Source organism: Rhea americana, unplaced genomic scaffold (assembly GCF_003343005.1).
Source record: "Rhea americana isolate MKP2758 unplaced genomic scaffold, rheAme1 scaffold_22, whole genome shotgun sequence".
NCBI lineage: Eukaryota > Metazoa > Chordata > Aves > Rheiformes > Rheidae > Rhea > Rhea americana.
In genome coordinates, this window is record NW_028186329.1 from 822315 (window position 1) to 844836 (window position 22522).

Sequence of the window (22522 nt, forward strand, 5' to 3'; positions counted from 1 at the left end):
ACTTGCAATAACTGCCAAGAATTCCTCCCTTCTAGTTTTTTCATGGAGCTTTTGCAACTGGGCTTGCAACTCTTGCACTTTATTGAAATCATTTTCATCAAAATCTCTGCTGACCAGTTTCCTAGCTGGATCTCAGAACTGGTACTGTCACACTCACCTTTTAGATATCGCTGATCATAGTCTTCTGATGGAAGGTTTTTTCCTTTTACTTCTGAGAGTGTGCTCCTCATTCTGTTGGAGGACCCTCCTCATGTTTACTTCTAAACTTCCTGTGGAAGTTCTCTAACCTCACTTGCAAGTCCACGTTCAACTACAGTACTCATGCTGATGGTTCATAGCTGAACCATCAAGACAGGTCTTTGAACAGAATAATATTAAAGTATTGGCCTATCTATATGTGCATGCCTGGGTGAGTGGTAGTGGGTTTGGGGGGGGGGAGGGTGTTATTTTTTAGCAGAATTGCTAAAATGCTGCATTGTCAGTTGTCTCGCTTGCTGCTAATCTTCTAGCATTTTGATTACTGCAGAAAATGCTGCAGTTTACCTAACCCTCAAAAGCATTAAATCTGTTTTGTCTTTGTCTTGGATCTTTTTCCAGCTTCTTRCTTCCCTGCTTTTCTAAAGACCATAGGGAGGGTTTTTTTTGATTCTTTGTTTTCATATACAGCCTTTCCTCTGGATTCATATAGCTAAAGAGCTACATCATGTAGTTCAATTTGAGCAAAATCTTTTACATTGTTGCTTTGTCTTTTTCAAGTTCATTCCAAATACCATWGCAAATATGATTCTTATGGTCTGTCATTTTGATTGTGTCACACTTCTGAGTGTACGGTATTTTTTTTCGTGCACTCTAAGATCTGGAGAACTGTGTTTTTGCCCAGCAAAGGGAGATTTTTGTCCACAGGACCTGAGCAATTATAGTGGAAAGTCTATGGTGGAAGTCTATCAAAATGGAGATGATGGTCTGTTCGTGTTGCACAAAACTCCCTAAAGGTGACCAGATAAAATATAGAAGCTCCGCTTTCTRTATGTCATATATTCAGCAAAATTAACAATTGAGCTAATCCTCAAGCAAAATAGAGCATGCTTTACTTGCATTTTTCAGATGTCCAGAATCTTGGACTTCTTTGTGATTTATCATGCTTCATTTTTTCTCATATCTATTTAGAAGAGAAAAAAGGAAAGTAAGAGTACTGAAGTGATTGGCTTATAGTGGGTCATCTATTTAAAATTAGTGATGTAATTCTTCAGAGCATCTAGGAAGAAAAAAGAAAACCAAAATGAGAAGCATAACTGAGATATACACAACTGGGAATAGAATTTCAGAATTTCTTGCTTCTCAATGGTAGAATGATAACTCTCTTGCTTGCATAATTGATTGCTTTGGAAACTATGACAGCACTCTGATCTGATGGTTATAGTAGTTGCTGTCAAACAGTTCCTCAAGAAATTAGTAATTTATGTTAATAAACTCCTTCTCTAGTGTTTGGAAATAAAAGCAACAATGCCTTGCATTTTGCCATGTGTGTTTATCCAGTGGATAGAAAAATTGTCACCTAATCTAAATGATAGTCCCAGATCTCGCGGAGGCTCATTTTAATTCTCATTTAAATTCTTCTAGAGAGTGATTAGAAATACGGCTAGTCCTAAAATTGAAATATCAACCAATCTATTTTTCATAGTTCCTTGCATGACTTGCCCTCGTGTCACGGGTACTTTTTAAACACAGTCAATGAAATAGTTTTAAAATGGTTTCTAATGATAGTGTATATTTCCCTTGTATCTARCTTCTTAACGGTAAGTTATAATTTATTCTCTAGTAACTCAAACTTTGCATAAAATATTACAGACTTAGGATTAGTTTTYGTTTTAATGAAATTGGTGTGGTGTAAAATAAAGTAAATGACAAATYGTGCTACCATCTTGCTAACACCTCTGCAAGTAATTCATTTAAACTAGAATGAAACTAAATCAGTTAATATATGTTAGAAGCTGCATCTTTTATTCTAGGAAGAAAAACTGCATTGCCATTCRTAATGAAAGTTGCTTCACGAGCGCTGGAATTAATGAACCCTGGTTTCCTACAGATTTTTATCCTCTGTCAACCCTGCAGTCTGTTCTGCATGCCCGACGCAGAACTCCCAGCCCTTTTGCAGTTTCCTTCGCGGGTTTGTTGATCTAGCAGTAGCATGTGTTAAGCTTCGGAGGCGAGCGTGTGTGCCGAGCGCCTAGCCAGCGGGGCTGTGCCGCGCGCTCGGGCGCCTGGTGCTTGTTGGCAGGGGCGCCGTGTGCGATTGTAACGATTGTAATCGTTTCTTTCTGGGGAGGCACGGTCTCCGCTGTCGGCTTCCTTCAGAAATCTTAACCTAATCTTCCTGTCAYGACCTCTGCTTAATTTTGATGGACTTGGCTGAGAGAGAACTGACAGACAGCACTAGTGCGTATTTGATTTTTCTTCGGAAAGCAGACTAAAAAACACAATCTGACTTAACTAATATGACAGTGCACGTGAAAYGTGGATGGGCTGTTCTGGGTTGTGTTCTTATGTTAGTTTAGRGGGTAATTTATACCTAATGTGTGTAGAAAAATCTCATAGTCCTGATGCATGTGCTATTTAGTGCCTCAGTGAAAACTGATTTCCTGCAGGATCTAAYGGCTTTTCCTAAGGTGATCTGCAGCTGGGCAATAACCATAAAATTTAGGAAGAGATCACTGGTGCTGCTCTTCAAGTCTGTTTGGGTTGCCTTAAAAATACTTAACATGCGTAAAGAAACTCAGTACAGGCTACGGTTGTATTTGTCATATGTTTGATAATGCTTACTGTGAAAATAAATTGTTAGTCTTCATTCCTGTAAGATGCAGAGTATTTGGAATATTTTGGAGGGAATGTGCTCTGAAAGTACTGACAAGTGTTTATGAATGTATTACGTACTGAGCAGAGCCAAAGCTTATGGTTTAAATCTGTATTTCAATGCTCCTTCTATCTAGTGAGACAGCAGGACTGTCGTTCCGTGATCCTTAGCAAAGACCTGCGGCGTGAGGTCCGGTTCATGCGTCCTAGTGGTAGTCAGATGAGCTGTACGTTACCCGGCGTTCCTCCACCTCCTTCCTCCGTTGCTTTGAAACACTGTCTTTGTTATCCTTCCAAAACGAAATCAGATCTCTGTTGGAAACCTTGTTAAAAAGATTTTCAGATAAGGACAAATCAATGGCTGTAAAACCTTTCTTGTGATTTGTTGTCATTAGATAAGCGTGCTGTTAGTATAAYATAACATTAAAACTTCTAAGGTTGTTTAGGGGAAGCCCAATGAAATTCATGCATGTTTTGGTGACCTTCCCCCCCCCATCATGTGAGTGGTAGACATTTAGTCTTAGCTAAATCCTGTGCCTCACTTGTGAGGAGATGTATGAAATGAATTGTTTGTTCCAGGCGCAACAAGCATGCAACCACAATTTGGCAAAATGTCACCTTGTGGGTTTTTGGGGTTTTTTTTGTTGTTGTTTTTTTTAAGTAGTCAATTTAATCCGTAAATATTTAAAAAAATCAACTTGTCAGTGAACTAAGGGCAGAGTGTTTTTATTAWCAGAAAATGAACTGGCAAGCAATACTACTTGACTCTGAGTAAAAATTTTCTTATGGGTAAGGGGGTGCCTGCTGAGCAGGTGATAATTTCAGTGCCCAATTACCTGCCTATTTGCCATTTGACTATTTCAGGGTGTTCTTTTTCTTTCTCTCTTCTCATAGCACATAATCACGGAATATTGTAGAATTTGGTGCTAGATAAGTAAATTTAATTACATAATATTTAGCCTGTGTACTGCAAATGATTTTCAGGAGACATTTTCAATCAATGCTGTATTCTGTATACAGACATAATAGATTTTGTTACTCATTCAGAATTCTTGGAATAAACCGAAAGAGCATTTATTACACAATCAAATTCTCAGTTTCTTTAATCAAGAGAGAACATTCAAAACTTGAAARCAATCTTTTTTTCTTTTCTTTTTTCCTTCCTTTGAAAATTCTACCAAATGGATGTATTCTGGCTCCATTTTTGGTTTCTTAGTTTAGTTAACCTATAGTTAATTAGAATGAGATTATTRATGTGTCATATCTCCACTTCAGGTTTAAGTATTTTGAAAGTATTCATCAGAATACTTTGGCTGTTTCCAAGGTGAAGTTATGAGAAATAACTAAGTTTTTCAATGTTAAAAAAATACATTTCTGTGTTTGAAAAAATTCTTTGATACTTCATTTTGCGAGCTGGCAGCAAGTCAGAGACCAGGAAAGATATACAGTCCTTGGACAAAGTCAATTTATAAGCACATTGGACTTTCAGTTGACTTACGCTTAATTAGAGATGGTTGAGGGCGGTTTCAATGTTCTAGTTTTAATGAATAGCCCTGTTCTTACAGAATTTCAGCACAGAATSGTATCAGCCCCTATGGCTTATTGTACTATCAGAAAACAAGCAGATYCTATCAGTTGCATTGATTGATATTGATATTTACAAATAGGATATTAGTAGAGAAGAATAAATTAATAAAAGAAGAAAACAGATATAAAAGATAATACAAGTAGGCACTGACGGGCTTTATTATGTATTTTTGTTATRTGATTTCAAATCGATAACCTTTTTCAAAAGCATGTTACAGGTTAGTTGAGAAATAGGTCTTCTGCTTTTAGGCAACAAAAGCATTGCAGTTCTCAATGTTAACAATAGTAATATTGAAAATAATTGCAAAAATTTTTGAAGAATTACAGAATTTTTCAGCCTTTGAGTTAGTATGTGTTAATATAATCCCACTGATGTTAACACAAGCTTGCTTGTTTGTAGCAGTAGAGAATCAATCCCTAACTTCTATTTAAACAAAATYCATCTATGTTCCATACCCTCCAAGAATTCAATTATCAGTGCTCAGATGTAAATCTTTATTGGTCTGTATTACTTGGTTTTACTGGAAATAGTCTTTTTCTCCTAGGATAAGAAGGACAAAGTCTCAAGGTTTGACACTATTCGTCACTCTATAGCTGGAATTATAAGATCTCCAAAATCTATGCTGGGCTCATCGTCGGTGAGTAGTATCAACAATATCATGGTGTAGTATATTCTCTTATTTTTACAGCTTAAGTAGATTTTTTTTTCTGAAATTTTTTTCAGAAATACCAGACTTCTCAGTTTACGTAGAAAAAGTTAGATTAAAATGATGTTATAAAAACTCCTATTCTGATTTTCAGTTGGCATAATACTGTGGCATAACGGTATGTCAGAAYAACTTTAATTTATTATTTAGAAAAGAATTTGTATAGTCTCTGCAGCTCCCAAATTGCTGCCAGATACTGTTTCCTGTGARGTAGATTTACTAGTAATGCTGTATATTTTCTTTGTCTGTAGTAGGTCAGATGGTCAAACATGTTTTACTCATCATTGCAATAATTATATTCCCTATGTTTACTGTAGAGGCACCAGCATAAGAACATTTTTTATTATTACTCTTACTGCCACAAGAACTTGTGTTATTGAAGTTGTTACACATCTAGCTTCTATCCCAGATGAAGTCCTTGAGTATCTTTTACTTCTAGCTGGCTCTTKTTCAGGTTACCTAGTGGATGGAGAAGTTGTTACCCAAGTATTAAATAAAATGACAAAAGGAGGAAAACCTGTTTTGTATGAGTCCTAGTTACTCATTTTTTTTCAAATACAGACTTGAAAGATTAGTTGAAATACTGGCTTACATACTTAGAGATTGCACCATATTTTATTTATATGTCTTCCCGCTGTTTTCCTGAAGTAGAAAGGGTGACTGTCCCACTTCTACCGGAAAAGATATCACAGGTTGAAGAGATTTTTTTWWAAAAAAAAGTCWTCTGATTTGTGATCTTGTAACCTGAAATATTGGCTCAAAATAGCATTTTTGAGAAAATTTTAGAATGAATAGGACTTCYGCTGCACCGGTCACTGTTAGATTATGGCCAATATATTCTAGCTAAACAATATCTAAGATGCCTGGGAGAGATTACTGTTGCACATGTGCACACACATACACACTGTATTACATTTTTATATGTGTGTATGTGTATATATATGTATACATTTTATATATATATATATATATACACACACACACTTATAAAAAAATGAAGAGAGATATATATATAGGGTAAAGGAGGACATAATAAATATGGTAATGAGAGAAAATTTTGACAGGAGTACTTTTCTTATGAGAGTTGTGAAAGTTCCTTGAAGTACTTAAAACGCCCTGCTTGATGYAGGAAAAGCCCTGCTAAATGTTAAAACATCCCTACAGAAAAATTAAACCTACAATTTATCATTATCTTTGTATTATAAAACTTTTAATTGGTGCAAAATGCTGCATTTTTCATAATGAAAGCCTTTTAGAATGTAGCTCCTATGACCTCTGTTCTTCATGTCGGTCAGACATAGCCTTCAACTTTGTCTATTTGGATGCATCRTACAATTTGCTATTGTTTTTTTAAAAAAGTCTAAAATTTAAAATTACTCAGATGAACACATAAGGGAGAGAACAAAATTTAAACAATAGATTCAAGATAAAAAATATTRGGKKRAAWTKGGGRRAARSMRSMWYMRKWWTWWTWWYYTYWAAGTATCATTTTAACTGAAGAATTTGCATTCTAATTTTTGTACAAGTATTGTACAAAATAGTAGGTTGAAGTTTGTGTAAACTTGGATATAAATACATAGTGGGTGAGATTAGAGAAGCTTTGGAGTATGTTTGGGAAAAGTGAAATAGGAATTGGGTCTTCTGAGGCAGAAAGTCAAATGTAAGTAACAAATGTATTTTAGATTACCTACATTATTTCAATGAGTTTCAAAGTCATAATATGTACCAGTCTTATGTGTGTGTTGTGATTTAGCAGTTTCTTGTGCATTAGAAAAGCCYGCCGTGCCTGTGTGGATAAAATTTGTTTCATGAATTAATGTTTTGCTTTAAAAGTGGTTAGGTGCTCAGCTTTTTCCTGCTGGCAATTACATGACCATGCGGACTGCTAACTTTGTAGGTTGGTACTTCAAACCTGTTATTCATCGACAAAGTATACTGCCTGATTATGGAAGGAGCATTATATAATAATAATAGTAATACATATAAAACAATTTGTTAATTCTTTTAAACAGAGCAATGCAAAATAGAATCTAGAGGACAGGTAGAAAAAGGACCAGTACTAATTCTTTTATGCAATATAGTCTACATAAAAACATAATGTTGGGCTACCTGGTTTCATACTATACATTTTAAACATATTGAAGCTTTTAATGTGAAACCATATCTTGGGTTAAATGTAGTATTATTATAAAAACAGTGTACCATAATGAATTGGTGACAGAATTTTAATTAATATTATATGTAATTAGAGAAGACAAGGTTTTTAGTGTCACTGGAAAAACATAGTAGAGAAACCCTATACTTCCTCAAGCAACCAAGAGTTTGGCAAAGATCAAGTTACTCGTTATTTATGTGTTATCATTTAAATGATTTATCATTTCTCAGAGATAGAAATTAGAAGGTAACATAAGAAAAAAAGTACAGTTGTGAATGAAATACAGAGAGGTAAGGGATTCAGGAGCAGAGAGTGGGAGTGTAATCCAGCAAAGATGATGGATTTTGTCAGACAACATACAAACAAGCAGTCTGGTATAGCAAGRGACATAAGTTTAATCAGCTGAGAAAAGAAGAAAAAAACAAGCACAGTGTTTATGTACCTCTGATACTGTGCTGTTCATGAGCTGAATGAAAAGTCTGAATGAATTGCATCTTGAATGCCGAGTTTTGTGCTTCAGATAAAATCAGTTTGTTTTTGCTAGTGAGGGATTTCAGCTTGTCGCAGACATCTGCTACCGTTTTGGGATAACTGCACTCATCATTTCTTTAATCTTAAATCTTTTTTTTTTTTTTACCTTAAATAAGGATGATTTTAGTACATAGTGATGTTCTTTCTAAATATGAGAGGATTGTTTTTCAGTACATTTGCTTTTATGTTATAATTTTCAAGTGCATTTTAAGTTTTCTAGGTCTGTTTTCAAATAGAATACTCATGATTTTTCATAATAATTTTTCTTTGAAGATAGTTTTGGTTTAATATRTTCTATTAGCATGTGAGAATAGATTTATCAGGTTTCAGTAAGGCTAATGGCAGGGCTGAGAGATATTCTACAAGGAAATGTCTCAAAATATCAGTAAATGTATTGCTCTCCTTTCTAATCCATATCTGTGACTCTATTACTTGGAGAAGAAAAATTTTGTTCTTGGTTATTTATTTAGCCTTGTTCTCGGCAAAATATTTTGTTCATGTAAAGATGTGAAATAAAAAAAGTATACAAACCCTGAGCTCAGAATATATGTAAAAATACAATATTAAGTAAGCTATTAGTTAGTAACATAAAATTCCCATGAATATTCTCTTCTCGCTCTCTTTTAGAAGAGAATAAGAAGTTGGAAGTAACAATACACCACTGCTCTATTTTTCGTTTGACTAAGGGCAGCAGCTTCATTTACTGTTGCTGGAGAAAAACTTCAGTTTCAGTAGATTGAGGGAGGGATGGAGATTCAGAATAAGTAAAAAGTAAAGTAATGTATATATGAAGAGAAAGAGGAGGAATATAAGGGTATGAAGGATATGAGGACATTTCTCTCTCCTCAGAAAGAGAAATATGCCATGAGCATAGTTTGGGAACAAGTGGAAWTCTTGAAGAAAAAAAGAGAAGGAAAAAAATCTGAGTATTTCCAGTGTGAATAAATTTCYTTTTCCTTCTTCATGATTTTGTTAGCCATTAATTTAACTAGAAGCTCAATATAAACAACAAAAACCTTTTTTCCATTTTCCAATTTTTTCCATGTAAGCTTTTTAATCACTTATTTGAAAGTGCTCCTATCAGTGTATGCATAAAAATGCTTGAGAAATAGTCTCATCCCAAAAATGAAATTATAAAACATTGAGGCCTAGAAAGTAAATTTGTTCTTTCAGTATTTTATTGATATTATTACATAGCTTACTGTTCTTTAAACCTGCTAAGAAAACAGATGGGAATAGTAAACTAAATTTTGTGCTAATGGCTTTTTTTCTTTTACTTTCTTTAAAGACTAACTTTTCTTGTATTGAAATCATTTAAATCTCACTACACAATGCAGTAGAAATGTTGGTGTGAAATGGTAAATTGAGTTGAAGTCGATAGCAAAATGATTATGGTCTAGCATTTATACTGTTCTTTCTGGGCTTATAGCCATGTTTTCAGTAATAGCCGGTCAGAGTGATTATACAGAAAATATGTAGGCATAGGAAAGTGTGTTCATAAAAAGAAAAAAATAAATAAAATTTCAATAACTTACAAAAGAATAATCAATTACTGATTGTTTGATTAGAGCAAAATAAAGGGATTTCTACCTCACTTATGGGTAACCCATGGTATATGATAAAAAAAGGTAATAGTATGTATGAGACAATTGGCAGAAATGTCAATTTTATTATTCTTCTAAAGAAATAAATATTTGTTTAAGCAAATTTGAAAGGAGGAAGATTGATTGTTAGTGTCATAAAAACCACCGTGGTTAGAAATGTCTAAAATGCTCCCGTTTTTCCCTAAGCTGTTTCTGTGTCATAGAGTCTTTCAAGATATTTTATTCTGGGATGTGATCACGATAATCTAAACAGTGATTCAGACTTGACCTAGTTTGAACATAAGCAGGTGCTACTGTCTGATGGCTGCCTTTTTTGTCAGCTATAAGTTACATGTTTATATATATATATATATATATATATATATATATATATATATATGTGTGTGTGTGTGTGTGTGAGTGTGTGCGTGTATATATATAAAATATATATATTATATATATATATTAACCTTCCCGTGTGGAGTCTACGCACTAGTTTATTGACACTGATCTGTCATCTTATCCTTAGAAGTGTTTCCTTTGGAATAGAAATGTGTTTGTGCRAAAGGTTTTGCTCTCTGAAGTCCCCCAAATTTCTTGTCTTTGTAGAACTGGGTCTGGATTTTCTGATCAGTCAAATTCTTTGAACAAGAAATGTTAAAATAAATAACTTTTTATAATATTCTGAAAGCTTAGTTTCGTTCTGGAGGGTGGATAAAAACCCCACTGTGTCAATTAGCAGTGGCAGATAACTTTAGGAAATTGAAAACAGACCAGACAATATCCTGAGCCATCTACTAGTACTGCCCTAGTGCTGGTGCTTCGCTGTGCTGTAAATGCATTACCCTGGCRTACATCCTGTGCTCCTGAAGTCTCGGGCTGTGCGCTTTTTGTGCAAGCTGTTAGTGTGCTTGCAGAGTCCCGCTTAGCTCCGAGTCTGCCTGGAGCGTACTGTTTGCAGCATGGCTCAGCTGCTTGCGGTGCTCGTCTCGGGYCTCGTGCCTGAAGGCGTCTCTGCCACGCGAGAGGTGCCCAGGGCTGTAGATGCCGTGTCGATGCTGGAGGCTGGGACGCTCTGTCAGACGCTTAAATACATTCTCTAGACCTCCGCCAGGATCCGACACTAAATTAGCCCTTCCGAGATATAACTTAGAAAGAAATCCAGGAACCCACACCTTTGCAAAGGTGACCTTTACATCCAGAAGTTTACCCTGGAAGTGCTCAAGAATTACAGGTATTTGGGAAGTCAGGAAAGTCCTGCGCAGGCTCCTTATCTTGGCTCTGCTCCTATTTCTGCCTTCATTCTCTCACCTACGCCTGCGGCCCGTCCTGGCACACGGGTRTGTGTCCAATTTGTGCTAGAAAATGCTTATTTTGTTTGCAGATTTGCCACTCTGGCAGAGATCTGTGTGAGCACTGAGGTTAATGATTTTTGAGTGACATGTGGCTGGGATAAGGGCTTCTTAGTGTGGCCATACAGATAAATCTGAAATGGTCCTTGAACAAAATACAGTATTTTTCCGAAGTGTTGTGTTAAACAATGTAGRGTTGTTAAAACTAATATGTGAAATTACACCTTAAGACTTGCTATCCTCCATTTATAACAATGAAACAGTATCTAAGTTGATAAGCGCAGTACCACCCAGTGGCCTGTCCTCTGCTACGGTGTAAATGCTAGGAGAAAAARAAATGGCTCCTAGGATTGTTAATTGGTTTGGAATGGGATTTTTAAATTCTATGAAAATAATTTAGCCAATGCAGGGGTTTTGAAAACTCCATTTCTTATGTCTCATAAATTTCTCTACAGAAAAATAAATCCTTTTTTTGAATTGTTCTTAATGACATGCCAGGATATGTGAGAAGGGGTGATAATTTGGTCAGTTTGACTTATAAGAAAAAGAGGGCAAAATAAAAATTCTTATATGGTTTTATGAATATTTCCATTAACTTCTGATAGATACATACATATATATGCAAWCTTAATTTCTTAAATGGTAGAAAAAAAGATGATTAGTATTGTTTTAGTGTAAGTAGTTTTAATTTTGTTTGTTAGTAGAAATACACACAATTATTGTTTTTATTATGCTTTTTATATAAAGATAAGCTCTAAAGATGTACTGTTATGGTAACATTTTTATTCAATATTTTTTCCAAGTTCTTTGATGTAATATCAACCACTGAGAAACCGTTGGCAGAGCAAGACTGGTATCATGGTGCAATTCCAAGAATAGAAGCCCAGGAGCTGTTAAAACAGCAAGGAGACTTCTTGGTGCGAGAGAGCCACGGGAAACCTGGTGAATATGTCCTTTCTGTGTTTTCAGATGGACARCGGAGGCACTTTATCATACAATATGCTGATGTACGTCCCTGATATAGTACTAAATATTCAATTCAATGTTAGGAAGCTTATTATTTCAGCTAAACAATTTAGGATCTACATAATTTACTTTGACATTTGGCTTTAGTCTTTATATGAAATATGAAAGTTGTTGGGATATACTTTAATCGGTGCTGAAATCAGGGGAAAAGGTCATTTTAGGAATAAAAGATAAACATGAAGTGTGAGGTTATTTTACATCTTTTTTGAAAACCAGAGCTCATTAATGCTAATTCATGCATGTACATTTATTTTTTTTTAAACTGGGTGTTTTCTACATTGTTAGAAATTGAGCAATTGAGCATTGTTGGAAATTAACCCTGGTGCTGTTGAGGTGCATGTATTCTTTTTTAGCCTTGTGGATGTTGTTTTGTTCAGCAGAACATAAATGCTTGTGAATATYTTTATTCTTACGTATTTTTCTTTATACCTTTCAGAATTTCAAATTCTTTCAAAATAAGACAGTGCTCATAACATTACTAGAAATGCCTCTAGCTCTTGTCTCTGGGAATAGAGGTACAATRCACTAGCAAATCATTCTCCATTTTGATTCAGTAAGGTTGAAATGCTGACAAAACATACTTCAGCATGTTGCAATAAAATCTTCCAAACTTCAGTCAAACTATACAAACAAATGCACAAATTTTCTACCTTAACTATGTTTACACTGAGGGAATTTTCCCAGTCTAAATTTCCGGCTGATGCATCCTACCCTATTGCTGATGTGCAGCTGTATTACATTTTAATGAGGGGCAGTGATATTGTTCCAACTTCTGTGAAGTTGGGAGGTTTCCGTAGGGTCATTGATTATGGACACTTGTCCAGATGAGTTTTTTGTTAATTTTCACCTGGAGTTTTATTGTATCTTGATTTTTATGACCGTAGGGTATTTTGGCGTTTCAGTGTGCAGAATGAGAAATAAAAGTATCCATAACTAGATTCACACATTCTTGTAAGATGCTTGGTGCTTTAATCCTGACCCAGCAGAATTAAATGTGTTATGTGCTTTGTATRACTGAAATCTTGTGTAAATCATCGTAGGTGTCACGCTCCAGAAAAATTTTTAAAACTATCTTTATTCCTGTAATTTCAGTACTTTTTCATAGGAGTTTTATTTGAAATGTAAGACTCGTATTGTTTAATATTGCATAGCTTGRACAGTCCAAACATCAACAGGTCACTAGATCTATCCGCTCATACATTTAAGAAAGAAAAAATCTTATTAACCCTGAGTAGCRGTTAATAAGTGGTGGGACTTTTGTGGTCCTGTGGCAAGATGGACTGCATTCATCAACTGTTTGGTGGGAAAGTTGGCTGAGAGTGAAGTGTAAGAGCTTGTTTTTCACACAGTGATTTCATACAATGTGGAATCAGCCCTCCGTGACCAGTCAATTTACTCTCTTCCGTCACTGACAAGTTTTGTCTCCCTCGACCCAAATTTTCTTTGGAATCAAAGATTGCAGAGTAGAAGTATGACATATACATGTTTTAACAGTGGTCCTTTAATTGCCYAAGTATTTAATTGGATAAGTTTCATGAGTATTTCGAAGTGCTAATCTCAATAAAAGTACTTGTATGGTAAATTATTTCATCTTTCAGCTTGAAACATCAAATTTTGCTGCAATCATTAAAGGCTAATTATTTTTTTCACTGCTGCCATTGGAGGCTATGCTATTTTCAAACTGTTGTTTGTTAAGTGATCTTAATCGTGATCAGGATCCTGTATAAGTGCACGGAATAAAAGCATGTTGTCTGCCCCAAAAGTCTTGCAGAAATGGCAGCAGCTGGAYGTGGGATGGGGTCTGGTATGAGGAAATGATAAGCAGGAGCGGTGGTTGTGCTAGGAAGTCTCTCAGGACGTCAGCACCCTCGCCATGTCGAGGGTTTTCTGGATCATCAGAACGGAGATTTGAAGGAAGTTGTTTGAGAAGATTGTGGGCTGGTATCACTGGCCAGGCAAGGCTGAGCCAGTGTTTAATTAGTGAATGACGTTAGGAGGGAGATAAAGCACAAAAAGTGTTTAGACTGAAARGGCACTTTTACAATAGAGAACTAATAAGAAGGTGAAAATAGGTGACATGACCAAGCTTCCTTTACTGAAAGTGGTAACACATTACAGGAAGTTGATGAGGAGAAATCTTGTATTAAAAAACAGAATGCCTGTGGGTGTTAGAAAGAAAATATCTGCATGCCAGCGATGATTTTCCATGTCCAGTTGAGTAAATGAACCTGAGTCTCCGTTCACGCTCCCCCCGGCACAGTCTTTATCCCGGCTGTTAGTTCTGCTGGGTGGCTTAGGGCAGCTCCTCTGCGCGAAGAGTCCTCTCATCGTACGTGTTGAGAACTTGTACGTACCGTACSTGTGGGCACCGTAGCTTATCCTGTGTCCCAATCACTAGGTTGCGGTGTGGAATTTAAGAGATTCAGGAGGAAGGAATAAACACTTACTTACCATTTCCCTCCCTAAGTGTAAGGGCAGGGATGAAGCCCCCCCGCTTAGTACCTGAAATCACAYTTTTTTTTTAATAGGAAAATGTTAAATGCTTCTAAGAAAAATATTAAGAGATTCCACTGTTCTATTACTGTGGTGTTAAATTAGGTATCTAAAATGAAATAAAAGCATAGAAGGGAAGAAAAGGCATTTTATCTTTTCAGCTTCTCTAAACTATRTGTATGACCTGCCCTTATTTTTAGCCTCTGTAACACCATAGACTTTTCTGGCATACTCTTCTTATGAAGGCAAATCATGAGTCTTGTGTCTATGCCAGGGATTTGTTAATTTTTTCAAGTGTTCTAAGTGTGGTAAGATCTGACTRAGACAGCGTTACTTATTTCTTGTTTATTAGAATATCGGTTGTTTATTTTTTTGGTTGTTTTATGTAATTTTAGTCTCATGTACTTTGGAAGTTAATGTTGATTTTTCTATTTCACTTTGTCAATTTAAGTATCGCAAACTTTCTAACCCCTTGAATTACAAGAGCTTTTTTTTTTTTTTCTTTGTCTTTAGGAGTTTTAAGTCATATTGCCTTAAATGAGAGATGAAATAATGTTTCAAAATAGTATCTTCCAGATTCACAATTCTGTTTAATTCAGTAAAAGTTATTAATTTAAGACAGTGATTTAATTCTGTAAAAGTAAACTTTTTTTGTTTGGTTATTAGTGATGAAAGCTTGGTAATGCTCGTTTGCAGTTTCTCCTTTGAAATTTTACGTGTACAGAAACAATTGTTTCATTTTACCTCCGTACAGAATCAGTATCGTTTTGAAGGAACTGGATTTCCAACCATTCCTCAGCTCATAGACCATCATTATACAACAAAGCAAGTTATTACAAAGAAATCTGGTGTTGTTCTGCTGAATCCTGTTGTTAAGGTAAGGCATGCRTTCCTAGTACTCTATTAAGCTGGAAGTATTCTCAAGTCTCTATTTAAAATATGTTCCTTGTGATGACAAATGGAAATTCTAAGTATGTTGTAGACTATGTGTATATGCTATTAGGTCAATAATTGGAATACTGGAACTGTCTTTGTTACTAGCTTCTGGACAGAAGAGAATGCAGTTTTTTAGTGTTTTTTCTAGCATGCAAATTCTTGGAAGTTTTTTTTTATTATTATTCATTGTTCTGTGATTCTCTGTTCTTTTTCTGAATGTTTTTAGCCTGCTGTTCTTGGCTCAGGTTATTCCTTCAAAATAACACTCCATCCTAATTTTTATAATAAATATTTGCCGTCCTAAAATGAATGGTATTCAGAGTCTCCTAAAATGTCCTTCTACTTTTTCTTTTCTCTGCTTTTTGTATTTCTCATTTGGACTCCACTGTTGACTAAGTAACTGAAACTTAGTTCAATGTCCATAAAGTTGTAATGAAGATGTTTTCTGAAAAAAAAATATAATCTTTACRTGGTAAAATTCTCATAAAGTTTGGGTGAGTTACCACCACTCACAGTTTCATCCCTATTTTAGGCCTTGTATATAAGGTGATGATATAGATATGGAAACAGGTACAGTCCCATCAGCATCATTGCAAATTTGGAATAAAAGTTTACTTTTTAATCACTAGACCATTTCACATTGGCTTTCAGAACAGAAACAAAATGGGATTGAAATGTTAAAATATATTAGATAGATTATCAGTCTCCTTTTGTTCTTCCAGTATTTTTGTGATTATTATCTATTCAGTTCATATTTCATTCATAAACCAGCTCTTTGTAACTTAATCTTTCCATTTTAACTATGAGCTAGCCATGTATGCTTAATAAAAAGGATTGACTAGTTTCAAGCATATGTAAGGCACAGTCTACATTCTACAGAGTTTTAGCATAACAGCATATAAATCAGTTAGTTTCATATACCAAACTCCTAGATCTTGTTCTGTAATAATACTAAGAAATTAAAGTTCTGTTCTTCTCAAAATTGATGTGTTTTGTTTATGCTTACCTCTCCTTACTTTAAAAAAAAAAAAAAAAAAAAAAAAAAAGAGTTAGTTTTTAAGGTGAAAGATTTATTTTTCTTCACTGCCTTTAACACCTCATGCCTATTTTCTGTAAGGAATACATATTCAATGCATATTTTTATGGACTTTCCCTAACTTTAGGTAAAAGTTGGAGATAACTCTGATCACATCAAAAGTGAAAGTTATTTCTTCTAGGTAACTTCTAAAATTGTGAATGACCTTCCCTTTTAGTCTGCTTTGGTTATAAAGATATTGAAAATGTGTTACTTCAATATCTTTCAATAAAGATATTGAAAATGTGGTATGTTGTGTTCTAGCTGTGAAGTGCATTTATTTTGCTTATTTTCTAGGGAATTCCAAACATTTAAGTTCATGTATGGGGGGGGGTTGGTTCTTTATTGATAAGTGTCTACTATATTCTATATAAATTTTAAATAATGAGGATTTGTAAGTGTGCATTTTAGGTTAATGTMATACTAATTACAAAATTTAGATTTTAATTATTAAACATAAAGCATTGCTTTAAATTCATTATTGAATATATGGGAAATCTCAAGATAGTATGGCTACTACATGCCAAACGGGGTTTATTCTTGGTTATTCTCTGTTTGTTAAGATAGAACAAGCCTGGAAAACTTTATTTCTTTATTCTGTTGTTTACTTTGAATAAAGGGAGTTTTTATATTCTTGACATTTTTGTTTCATTTTGATAACTTTAAAAAGAGAAATTAGGTTTTCATTTATGCATAGTTTTATGTAACCATACATAATTAAATAATTTTTCTGGTACAGTGCCAAATAACTTTACTCATCCTTTCTCCATTACTGTACTTCATTTCATGTCCTTTTAGGTATAAATGCACATATAGGTTGTCTAGGATCCCTTGGTGATAATCAGCAGAACCATATGCAGATGTATGATTTTGTGTGGGGGATCTTTTCAGGTCTTGAATCAATGCTGCTGTTAATGCACTAAAGCATATCATAATCAGCTTATGAAAGGACTGAGAGCCATTTTTARAACAAATTTTTTGCTCTACTGCTGTCACCGGTAGGAGAGCAGTGTTCTATTTTTCTGGTTTCAGGGAAGTATAAAATAGGCCCACTCTCCTCTAGATTTGTCAATTTTAGTTAATTTTAGTGCTAACTAAAACTAAAGCAAGTTTTAGTACTATAGATGGTGCTAGTCTTTTTTTATTTTATTTTWTTTTATAACCTATTGGTAATTGCTTGCAATTGTCATAATGAAGTACTTTGTTTCCTGAATGCTGCAAATAGTTGCCATCCATCCATAAAATTGCATCATACCAGCCCCGTATTTGGTGATACGACTTCCTTTGTGCTGATGTGCTTCAGTCTTAATATTCAAGAGTAATTCCTTTGGGGTTCATGAATTTTTTAGCTTTCATCCTGATAGAATGCATGAAATGATGGAAAGGTTGTTCACACTGGTATTGGCAAAAGASTGTTAAAAAGAGTACCTTTTAGCAAGTACCTTTATATGTTGTTTTATATTTGCATATGATATATGCAAAAAAAAAAAGAAAGAAAGAAAGAAAAATGAAAAGTAATGTATAATGCACTTTAAGGGCTTCAAGGCCAACATTTTGAACCTCATAAGACAGTATTGAAAAGTATGTTAAAAAATTTCAGTTGTTTTAAAACAAGTATTTTAGAATCGCTTTAACTGTTTCAGAGCTTTGCAACAATTACTTTTCTGCACTATGATTTTGTGGTATTTGTTCTCAAAATCCATTATTGAAAAAAGTACTTTAAAATTAAGAAAATGAATAGTTTGAGCTTTTCCTTTTTAATTTTCATGGCTTTTCATGGCTTTCACAGAGCAAAGTGGAGACATTTTAAGCATACTTATTTTTAATAAGGACACATGTACTCTGACACCAAAGGTTGGGGGTATTTTCTGCATTGTGCTCTATCAGTGTGTCTTTGATAGTTTCCTTAAATTCTTTTGACATCTGTAAAGGCTGCTTTTTCTATCTTCCTGATGTAGCTGCAAAGCAGTCTTTGACGTTTCATGCAATCTTTAATCTTTTTATGCAAATTGCTGTCGCTGTAATAACTTATTTAGAAAGTGAAAGTTAAGTATGACAAAGAACATCAGAGAAAAAATATGCAATGTAGTTTGCTTCTGCTTTTCTTTCTGCAATCATTTGTTCTCCTTTACTATATTAGCAAAATTAGTGTTCACCTTCTGTGATGTTGTCCTTGAAAGGAACACTCTTAATTGTGCCACAAAAGGCCTGTCCCACATCCCGTTTCGTGTAGACCAAATCTGCCTGCTTGGAATTTTAATGATATAGAAATAATAGAATTTAAATTAGAAAAGCCAAGGGCATTAAAGAGATATCTGCAAGAGATTTTTTTAAATGAAAAAGCTTCTGATTTATATTTATTTATTATCTTTTAGAAAAAAATGCACTTTATGTTCTTCAAGTTATTATTGATGGARTGACTAGTATGTAAAAGGCCTCAGAGTAACCTCACTGCATCCCCAAGGTCTTTATTTATGGAAAAATTATGCTAAACATACTAAATATATTTTAACTTTCTAAAATGTTTGACCTCATGRTGTAGAGTTTTTTAAATTTCCTGAAATATGTTTCATACAATTAATAATATGAAATCTATATTAAGTTTTGGAGATATTTCAGTTTTACTCCTAGAAAATAAAATCATCAAGGAAATCAAAACCAATATTTTTATTTGGATGTGCTTGCATGCATTAACATTTAGGTCAGATCAGAAATAAGCTTTTGAAGCAAATCTCTGGACCATCACCACTTAGGATGCTATGTTTCCATCACTGAGCAGTCTCAAAGAATGCAAAACTTGACTGTTTTCAGCTGAAGAACAGGAAGCTGCACAAGTGCTAGTGGGAGTACAGTCATCAGAACCAGAGGAGACTTGATCTGAGATACCACCCTGCTCCCCAAAATGTATCRGTTCCTCAGCACCAACTGCTTCACTCTGCCGATCTGCTATTACCTGATCAGTTGCTAATGCTGATACAGCCTTTGCTTCCTCTGCAGCAAATTTAAAATTCTGGTTATGAATATCTGAGGCTATGTGTTTGTTGCTAGTAGCTTTCATTTACAACTTTTGAATCTTATTTTCTGTCACAAAGAAGCCTATGGAATGACTTAAGACATTTCCTGCACATGGGGAAATGATAGAAATTTAAATAATGTTGATTAACCTGAACAGAAGGGTTGAAAGGAGGTAAACCTGCATGGTTTGGTAGCAGTAATTCAAATATCACAGATTACTGCTGCAAGGAAGAAGCAGTCCATAACAGTGAACAACTTGATTGTCAGAATTTTATGTAGGTTAGGTTTGTAGCATCTGAAGCAGTATGGTACCCACTCATCGAGATGGCCTCACAAATGCTGAGGAGGACCTGTTGCTCACAGTCAGTATGGGTTGTTTCTTGACCYCTACCTGCGATTCTTATGACCACGATAAAAGTCTGATATATACGCTTTTGAATGTTAAAATACATCTTTCATTTCCTTTAAGGAAATTAAATACACAATGAAAGGTGATAAATTATATTACATAAAAGATAAACCAATAGAAAATAATCATACTCATTGCATAAACGTGGTTTGGATGTAACTATCTTTTGCCACTCATTTACTGTTCTGTATCATTATGGTCATGCAGAAGACCTATTATTCTTACATCRGGGAAATCAGCATTATTTTTTAATAGGATAGCAGGATTTAAGCAGATTTTTGACATTCATATGAACAAGGAGAGCCACATCACTGTGTGGGCTGCAAAGTGAACACAAGGAGTCATCCTGAACACTGCTGAAAATAACAAATAGCATTAGATATGTTTTGATAATTTTTCCAAAACCAATTGAAAAGTGGAAAAAATAAGCTAAGTTCATGAAACAAGAGATTGAAGATGTATTTTCTTCCTTGAAAATAAAATAAAATATATGTGATTAAGAGAGAAAAGTATTAAATGGAAAATTTTGGAGTAATAGGGTTTTTTGGGGAGAAAGCTATTATCTGGGGGAATAAGCTACTTCAATTAAAGCATCCTTCGGCAAGTAGCTGTTTGAATTTACTAGACCGTATACGTAACCTTCTGTATATACACGTGAAGATCAAAGGCCTGCCTGCATTCTGGAGTTCTGCAGTTTTGTGGGTACAAGTCAGACCTTTGTGGAATACCTGTAAAAAGTGGGTCTTTGCAGTGGAGGAGTTGTAGTATCTTCATCACAAGCTGCATAACCAGAGCCTTTAATATAGCACAGTAGTAAAATTTGATGAGGATAGGGTATGATTACAACAGTGAAATGCCTTTTCTGCTGAAGTAGCATCCTGATTTTATTATGAATTCTTGCTCCTTCCCAAGAGTTGGGATTCTGATATTCTGTAATATTCTGCAATCTGTAATAATTATTTTTCTGATATTCTGTAATAGTTATTTTTTATCAAATTGTAGTTGTAAACTTCATTTCTTATGTAGGCATTTAACTATGGTCTTAGTTTTTGTTTTTACTAGTGCAGTCAGTATGACTTATATAATACAAATAATACTTTCATTGACTGACTGACAGATATAAAAAATTACTCAAATGCAGACCATTAGGCTCAAGAAATGCAACATAGATTAAAAGTAAGAATTTGAGCCCATGCTTTTAAATATCTTTGTAGAGTTGCAGTTCCACAGTATGAGTTACTGTGAAGTAGCTTTTGATATGTGTTCTGTTGTCCCTGAAAAATTTTAGCTCTGCTAGTTGAAGTGGAATAAGATATTAAAAAAGGAGTGATGCAAAGAACCAGGGGGAGTGGACCTCTCTTGGCTGTCAATGACCTAGAATTCAAAACCACTGTAGATTTTAAAGCAATCATGAGACTGATGGTCACTTTTTTTTCAAGAATAATACTGAAGCAGAATTCTATAAAGCTATAAGTTCTATAAAGCTTTTTTCCTCTTCTCTACGGAAGTTATCTTTATTCATGTTTAAGCACAGGTGAATTGAAGCATATGGTCTACCAAAACCATATTGTGCAAAATAATTATTTGGGGATAAAGAAGGGAAGTTATTCCTTACAAATTCCAAAATAAGATTTTATTAGAGGCTCAGAGGGATGGCCAGGAAATGTTTTGCATTCTGATCGTGAAGATATGATTAATTTGGATAGACTTCTTTCTACGGATCAGCTGAAGAAATGCAACCTAGACTTTTTGCTTTTGTTTTCGTGTTACAGTGTGATCAGAAGATACTAGGGAAAATTTGATCTGACACAGGGTTGTTGGCAAAGGCTGTAGTAAAAACTGAAATAAGKTTTTTTGATTCCACCAAAATTGCTTAGCAAACTAAGCATTTGCTTTCCTGATATATTGATGGCTTCATCTTTGTATTTGACATTGCATAAGTACTTAAAATTTCCTCTTTTAATGAGTTTAATTTAGCTACAGTTTTTGAATGCAGATTTATAGTTTGGAGTTTTTTGATTTTTGTTGTTGTGGTTCATAATCAGCAATGTCATTTAATACAAGTTTTATCAATAAGTAAATATTTATGTTGAGATAACTTACCATATGTCTAATATGAAAATGTGCCAGATGCTTTAGCAATGTGTCATTATCATGTTTCTATTTGGGCAGAGGACAGTGCTGAGCAGTTGTTTTCTCTATCATTAGAGCTATTAAAATTTGGGGGAGGAGGGTTATATTAAATTACAGCTTAGACTGACATTGTTAAAAATTGGACAAGTTCTTCAAATGGATGGGCAGAGGACTTGTWTGTCCTAGCCTTCTGTGTGCAGTGGGTGTGCTTCTGGCTCTCCTCGTGTTCTTTGCTCAGGGTGTAGTGGGCACATATATTTCCTCTCTTCAGTGCTGTCTGCTGGACAAGGATGGGACAGTCACAAAAATTCTACGGGTAAATGTGGTTATTTGTACAGTGCTTATTTGTTTACTCATTGTACTCTGAGTGATTTCAGAGTGAGCAGTTCTGTGGGAAATAGCTCTTGACTTCCTTAGTAAATAGCCACTGTTAATGACACAAAACAAGCTTTTCCGTAAGTACCTGCATTGGTATAGTGCTTGTTACGGATGCGTGTGGATCTCCAGAGCTATCTTGGAATTGCCAAAATGTGATTACTCTATAAGGATTACTTGCACTCTAACACACTTAAATTTCTTGGCCGTTCATCTCAGATGATATACTACAAGATCAATGCACATCAGAATTAAGTCCACTGTCTTCTGACATTTCAGTTGTGAAGGAGTAAAG

The 22522-nt window shown here is 34.7% G+C and overlaps 1 protein-coding gene across 3 annotated transcripts in view; it reads left to right on the top strand.

Moving 5' to 3' along the window:
- The window catches only part of FER (FER tyrosine kinase), a 163203-nt gene that overhangs the window by 67035 nt on the left and 73646 nt on the right, over nt 1–22522 (top strand). For all 3 annotated transcript variants that reach the window (XM_085305337.1, XM_085305339.1, XM_085305340.1), the window contains 3 exons: nt 4983–5075; nt 11569–11772; nt 15039–15161. In XM_085305337.1, the coding sequence (XP_085161463.1) occupies nt 4983–5075; nt 11569–11772; nt 15039–15161 (420 nt within the window). The remainder of the gene's footprint in view (nt 1–4982; nt 5076–11568; nt 11773–15038; nt 15162–22522) is intronic.